At 46.2% G+C, this 7,911-nt stretch overlaps 1 protein-coding gene across 1 annotated transcript; it reads left to right on the top strand.

Moving 5' to 3' along the window:
* The first annotated feature begins 483 nt into the window (after positions 1–483).
* LOC6614844 lies at positions 484–7,672 on the top strand. Its single transcript, XM_032726125.1, has 4 exons — positions 484–1,048; positions 2,945–3,382; positions 3,490–3,687; positions 6,658–7,672. The coding sequence occupies exons 1-4, from the start codon at positions 1,046–1,048 to the stop codon at positions 7,210–7,212; spliced, it is 1,194 nt and encodes a 397-aa protein (XP_032582016.1). The 5' UTR covers positions 484–1,045; the 3' UTR covers positions 7,213–7,672.
* Positions 7,673–7,911: the final 239 nt, after the last annotated feature.

The following is a 7,911-nucleotide window of genomic DNA, read 5'->3' on the forward strand; positions in this document are numbered from 1 at the left end:
ATAGAATATTTATGGCATTTGTTACTAGCTCACTAACCGAATATTGGTCTTAATCGAATAAAGCAACTATAGTTAATAGTTTTTGGATGTTTGTATTTGCGGTTGCTGTAGTTTAGATGTTATCTCTTATATTTAGTATTATTAAAGTTAGCCTTTACCTTTACCTACTTTTCTTCTGCTTTTTTCATGATTTCTTCATCGTATCTTCTTGGTCCTAGTTGCTAGTACCTTGGGTACAGGGTAACCCGTTGTCCACACCCAGCCGCTCTGAGCTGTTTCTGTTTTTTATCGCTCAGCTGTGCTGTTTTATGGCTTTCTCGCGTTGTTTTTGGCACTCGGCGAATGTTTTGAGCGCTTTTCTTGCGATTGCACACTCATGACAGCCGAGAGAGCCTCTCGCTGTCTCTCTTCCGCTTCTTTGGCGATTCGAGCGGAGCGGACATGACCGGCGGACTGGGCGTCCGCCTCCTCATTAGTATGCTCATAGTAACTGAGGAGTTCAGTCAGTCTCCGCCGGACCCAAAAACAAAAAACCACAACATATATACACACACATAACACTGCACGCGAAAAGGGGAAAAAAGTGAAGGAACGCTACTGCAAAAAGTGTACAAAAAACAAGGCAAAGACGGCGAGAAAGCCACTCCAATCCAATCCACTCGACAACACTCCAATCCACGCTCTCCAGCGGCGAAAAATCGACAGCGCTGTTGACTTCGACTCCGATCGAATCGGAATCAAATCATAGCAGACAGTCGAAGGCAGCGCGTCGACACTTAACGCGATAGTTCCTCCAGCTGCGATACAAAGATACGCAGCCAAATTCAACAAATTCGCCAAACTCGACAAATTCGCCAAGCTCGACAAATCGCGATCGCTATTATTATTAGTTAGTTTTTTTCCGTTTTTTTTTTCCGTTGCATTCTGGAAGCTTCTTTCCGGCAAATACCCACAAAGAAAAGACTAACAGCGTTACAAAAGCAAAGTGCGTGTCAACCAAGTACGAATTTTTGTGCGGAATTCCCAGCCAACGATTTTTATGTAAATGGTAAGTACAAGTAACTACCTCAGGCTTATTTTTCGGGCATTTTATATATTGCGTTTTCTGCTGTCGATAAGAGCGGAGAATTCACCTGTGGGTGCTCGGTTTGTTGATAGGTACAGGTGTCTGGCGCTCGACACTTCTGAACCGAAGAGTTCTTGCCGAGAGCTGCACTGGTCAGCAATGGCTGAGGTGACACGTACCCCACACATGATGTAATTGGCCCCAAGGAGGAGATGTGATGAGCTTAGGGATCGGAATGGGATTGGAATGAGATTGGGTATGGGGTTGAGGATGGGATTGGGGATGGGATTGGGGATGGGATTGGGGATGGGATTGGGGATGGGATTGAGGATGGGGATAGGGCTTACAGCCAAAAGGGACCATCTCCAGCCTCTCATGGGGGAAACTCATTCATGAATCACTGGCACTGTTTTTTTGATAGGCATTGAAAGCAAGTTATAAATTCATGATGCACAGAATGTTCATTTTTCCACTTGTGAATCATAGCATTCTAAAACTATTTCTGTTATGAAAAACCTAAGTTATTTGAAAACCTATGGATGGTTATTTTCGGATGGGTATGACTAATCGATGACTTGCATTTATTTGCTATTACTATTCTAACTTATTGGGAACTTATTGTTCCATTTAACCACACAACTTGTGCAACTAACTTAATAGTTATTGCAACTATAAAAATAAAGCGTCTCTGTTTTGACCAACTACCTTTCCATCGTCCGTTGCCAAAAATCAAAAAGAAAATAATGGCCAAAAGAGCGAAACATGTGAAATTAATTTACACGTTCCGTGCGGCGGGGGTGGTGGTGCCAGTGGGGCTGGTTGGGCTGGCGGTGCTGGTGGTTGGCAGGAATTGAAGATTGGATGCGTCAGCGGTGGTTGTCGCTACAAGCACTAGCGATTCGGCACAGACAGGTGGACAAGGTCCGGGCCAAGGGACCGCGATAAAGAGCCGGAGAGCGAGAAAGCACGGCAAAATGAATTTCACAAATGTGAGCAAGAAGCCAAGTTCGTTGACCATGCTGATCGATGTGGAAGCGCGTGGAACGGTTGGAGCTTACCCCACCAGGCGATGTGAGACAGCACCGCCTGTGCGGTGGCACCACTATCACCACTACCCTCGCCAGTCGACCTCCAGCCGACTCGACACACGATGATTCAGCCAGAAAGTGTGGACAAATAAAGAATTTTATTTTTAATTTTAAATAATTATGTCAGTCAGATAAAGACGGCAATAGCAATAGCTGTAGCTAAAGCGCAAACGATAACAATAACAAATCGCGCATGCTTCGGGCCCCCAAACAATTGCGATTATATTTCAATGTGTGCGCGTGTGCGCAAACGTGTGTCCAGCGGGAATCCCCAAGCAGCAAACAATCATCATAATTCGCCCACTCAGGCACTCACACACGCACACACACACAGCCGCACAATCGCACCACAATCACACATACGGACCATCACGTGTGCGAATTTTGGTTTATATTTGGCAAAAGTTGGCCAAGATAATATATAACCAGTCGGTTCAGTTCAGTTGTCCGCGCTGCGTCCGTTAGTCTTGACTTATGGTAATTGCTCCCTCGACGGGGAATACACTTGGCCAACCGAACCCTCTTTTCGGCCAAAGTTAGCGTATGTAAATAACTGAAAATCGACCGTACGTATTTGATTTTTTTCTTTAAACTAATAATAGTATAACCTGTTGCTAGACTTTTCTCATGCTAAACACCGACGACGACGTCTGACGAAGATGTGACGTCAAGAAGCCGGGTGAAACTCGGGCCATTATGGGTGGGAAAAAAATGAAACGGTGTTGTCTTAAGGGCTTTGCATGTTTGTATAAATTTTTTTAACTTATTTCGGAACTTTTCCAATCCACAGACGACAGCTGACCGCCCGCTCGACGTCAGCAGGAGCAGCGGAAGCGGTAGGAGGAGCGGCAACAAAACGGCCAGGACCAGGAACCCAGTGGAACCGCAGCCGCAACCGCCGTTCGTGGATCGACGTCGTCTGAACAGGAACTGGTCGCTGATCTTACTCGCCATGGCCATGTCCCAGTTTGCCGTCTGCGGCGGCGGTTGTGGCGTCTCAGCGGCGCCCAGTCAACTGGCAACCGCGCCCACTGCCAGTCCCCCAAGTCCTCCCAATCCCCTGAAGCACCTACAGAAGCGTTCCAGAGCGGCCAACTTCCGGCTGACCTTCCAGCAGAAACTGAATGCCAGCAGTACGCATCTGGACTGGGAGAACACCTGCAATCTGAAGCCCACGGGCCTGAACGAAACCCACAGCAAGGCGAAACGCTGCAAGAAACGCCAAAGGGTAAGTTTCAAGCGAAAGTTAGCTCTTAGCTATTATTTAATAGTACAATTAATTAGCATAACCAATTAGCACTATGATTTATATATATGTATTTATATCTATTTCAGATCCTGCAGAATCTACAGAACCAAACGGGCCGCGAGCTGCGGGGCATCCAGGCCGAGGACAAGGCAAGGGTCACCACCAATGCGGACAAGCGGGCCACAGTGAGCACCAAGACCCTGGACATCGTCGAGAAGAACAAGTGGCGATTATACAAGGGAAACTACAGATTCCTGCCCCGTCTGAATCTCACTAGCAAGCAGGTGAGTGCCATTAGCATAACATATGTATGCATAGATTGTCATGTGAAGAACTACTGGATCATTTACAAACATCAAACACTCGCGTGGGGTTCTTCTGTTGCCAGGGAGCTTGAGGTGATAAAAAAGAGGGTCACGTGAGGCGTTCGCCCCGTTCACCTGCGTAGGTGCAAACAGGCCGTCACAAGCTAATGGCGAGTGGAGTGGTCATATGAGTCCGAATCCGGGGGAATCGTGCCGCCAGCCGCGAGAGTTGTTGCCATAGTTTGTCTACGTGATTAAGGGAATTTATAAGACCATCGAGGGGGATGCAGGAAGTAAAGATTGAGATATGTATATAGTTCATATGTGCTAGCTCAACGAGTTCGACTTGATGATGGAGTTCTTTTGACAAAACTTCCATCAGCTTGAGTACTGCGTGCCCACCCCGACTTGCGTTGAGCACTTAAGTGCCGCCAACTTTTCGATCGCACCTCGTTCGATTCGTGAGCATTAGCCGGCATTTCGGGACGCCCCATTAACCGTCGATTTGCATTGGCAGCAAACAACAACAGCACGAGAGAAAACATTAGCAATCGATGCCATAACCACATTAAGATTAAGAGCAAATTGACGGCGCGCGCGCTTTTTTTCGAGTATTGTTTATATAGATCCATCGCGATCCCCCCCAAACCGGCCTTGATCCAGCGATCACGTTTTATGGCCAACCCGTAGATTGGATCGATCCGAATTGAGGCTGAAGCTGAAGCAGTTGCTGTATCTGAAACTGAAAACGAAGTTCAATCCGAATCTCAATTTATATCTGAAGTGGATAATTCGTTGGATAAACAAAATAAAATCAAGCGGCACATTTTATTTACACTTTTGACAAGTAAACAACAACAAACAGAAGCTAATCAAATTTCGAATTGGATTCGCCACGGACATCTGAATTATGGCGAGAGGAAAATTATGGAGCTTTTCAATTTCGAGACCCTCGAGTTGCGGACAGTTTGATATAAATAGAGTGGAACCGTTTAGTAATGCCAAATTGTCAGGGTCTGGGAATTCGGAAATATTTTCGCCCTGACACGGGGAAATGAGCAAGCCCAGCTGAGGAAAAACCCGGGGTGACCGATAAGCCGGTGAATAATGGAAGTAAAATTAGGTGGGTAATGGGGAGTGTATATATTATAGAATGTGAAAAATCTCAAGCGTGGTCAAGATCCGCGGAAACTGCCGATTCACTTCGAGTCAGCCAAAAGTCGCGATCAGAATGCAGGTGGATCTCAAAGGTCGCCACCCCCTGGGAATTTGGTTTTTATTTTTTTAATTACCCAGAACGGCTAAACTTAGCCAGTCCCATCATAGTCACCATTCCATTTTATCCATTCATTCACTCAGCCAGCGCGATTCACTCAATCGTCTATTCAGGGCGATGAGCAAAGTTTGACTTTCGCTGAAATTTCTCAATTGTCGTCATAGTTGAGGAAAAGTACCTGGGCCCCGCGGACCACACTGCGAGAAAATGGGGGTAACTACAGAACGTGGTTCCTCATAACAATTGACTGCCTTGGCTGCTTATGAGTTCCCTTTCGGCTTGATTTTTTCAATAGATACCTTTGATCACAATACTCGATTCGACCAGTCGAGCTACCTTTTCTTACTCTGCACCAAGCTCGGAACTTGCCGCTCGGGATGTGTGTCAATATTTGGCCAATATCGGCTACGTCAATGCCAATTGTGCCAACTAATTGTTGACATCCCCGGAACAGAGCGAAACGGAACCTGATCCGACGACGAAGTGCCAAGCGGGACTGATAGAAGATCTCTATATTTAGATGGATCGCTTCGGTACCGAGAATCGACGGCCTTTTGACGTCACAGCAATGTATTCGCACATACTCACCAAAAAAAAAAGAAAAAAAAAAGAAAACAACCAATTCGCTGATACCGCAGCGGATCGGTTCGGAAGAAGGAATGAGCTTAACGATAATATGTTTGAGTAGTTCACAACGCTCGTTTATTGTGAATGACACACACACGCTGTTTGCCTTGCGATGCGGTCGGTGGTGGGGGACATGGGGCGCCGGGGCGTATACGCGATATGTGATTCATATGAAACAGAGCCGTGGATTCCCCCGAAACTCCAGCGAGAGCGAGCGGAAGAGGAAGAGGGTGAGCGACAAGCGGCGAGCGCGGCATGAATGAAACGAAGAGCCAACGACGACGTCACGAGCAGCCAGCCGAAGCGCAGCCGAGAACTCAAAAAACATTTACGAGAGAGCGACGAGCGTTCGGCTCGATTTTCACTTTCAGCCGCTGGTCAGATAAGTTTCTTGCCGAAGGGAGGGAGGGGGGTGTGAAGGGGCTGGAGCGCAGTCAGTGCACGGGTTCACTCAACCCAAAAAAATGTAACTATATGATTGACTATATACACCATATATGCGATATAGATATCGCAATTTCAAGGTTCCCTAATACTTTAAATTTAGAATTCCCATTTGGGATTTTTATCTATTGCCAGCGAGAGCATTAAATCATAAAAAGGTTTATTCAATAAAGATACCCACGAACTTTATTCATTGCGATACAATCAATTAAGGCGTTAAATGCTTAAGAATACCTAACTTACTTTGCCATATAATTATTATATATTCGATTCTATGCTGATCTTCAATACGGGGTGGAATAACTATGGTGGTGAAGTTAATGGTCAGTTGATGACTTGTTCGGTTCGTGAATAAGGGAATAAATAAGTCTTATAAGTAATATTTATTTACTGGGACTCAAACTTTTATAAATAAAACACTCAACTTAATCTAAAAATAATGAAATGGGTGTAAATATGTATCCATATAACTTCAATCTTATCAACAGAGACCGCTCGTTGCACATTAAAGTTATCAATTACTCATGATCATATTCATAGTATTTATATTTCTTGACAAAGCAGCTTAACTAACCCGCAATCTTTTCCCCTGCCCATTCCAGTTGAATCTTCGCCACGCCCATCGCGACCTGCAGATTTACGTGGGCGCCTTCACGTACATGCGCAACATCAAGCTGCACTGGGACCTGGCCAATCTGCAGGCGAAGAGCGTGCTCTCCGACGAGCTGGGAAGGATGCGGAAGTCCGCCCGCGAGGTGCTCTGCAGCGTGGAGGAGGCCATCAACCTTACCAACCTGCTGTACACACCCAACAGGCCGCGGGCGCCGCAGCCGAGGGGCCAGAAGAAGCGTCGCCAGGCCCAACCGGTGGTCACCTACAAGATCCTGCCGCGCAAGCTGATGGAGAAGCGTCTGCAGCAGTTCAACTCGACGCTGGTGCCACTCGTGGAGCTGCACCAGCAGGCGACGCTAGCCGCCCGCGGGGAGGATGTGCCGCCACCGCCCGACGACCTGTTGGTTCTGGAGCACCACGCCCTCTTCACCAAACTGAAGTATGTGCAGTATCTCAAGAGTATCCGCAAGATACTCGCAAACCAGCGGAAGAGTCTGTGCAAGGCGACCGCCCACGCGCCGAAGGCGATCCAGTCGAAACTCTAGAGGAGAGCAGAGAGTAGAAAGTAGAATATAGACAGTAGCTATTGCCAAGAGCTCAGAACCGGCGAAACCTTCATTCCACACAACGAGGCTCATTCCATGAAGACATACTTAATTTATTAAACATCCTATATTTATTACTCACGCCACGCCACACCAGTCACGAATCACGAGGAATCCCCGACAATCGCAAGGCTATGAAAAACCGAATAAGTAATGTGAACAATCCACCACAGAAGTGAATTTGAGATATCCAAACACGATAGTAATGTTTCTGCGACAACTTCCTTTTTTTTTTTGATAGCTTTAAGTACCATTGTATTATTTATTATTGCAACTCGCCAACAATCTGCCGCACATTCCGCTAGATACTAAGTATACTAGATATACTTTGCCTTGTATTACGATGCTGTGATAGTAGATGATTAAAGTAAACACAACGCTCCGCGACGGCCACAAGCTATATATCTCCCCCGACTATATTTACACACGGATATATGTACGATTTACTCCTCTATGTAACTTAGCGTTGATTAGGAATTAACATTTTAGACATCAAATACAAACACAACTATACAAATATACAAATACAAACCGTTGAAAGTACAAATGCATCGCGAGTTTATCTGCGGATTGGGTGGTCCTCTGCTGGCGCCATATCAATTACATTACGTGGGGGGGTACACGAGATACATTCCCACC

The sequence above is a fragment of the Drosophila sechellia genome, chromosome X (genome assembly GCF_004382195.2).
Source record: "Drosophila sechellia strain sech25 chromosome X, ASM438219v1, whole genome shotgun sequence".
NCBI lineage: Eukaryota > Metazoa > Arthropoda > Insecta > Diptera > Drosophilidae > Drosophila > Drosophila sechellia.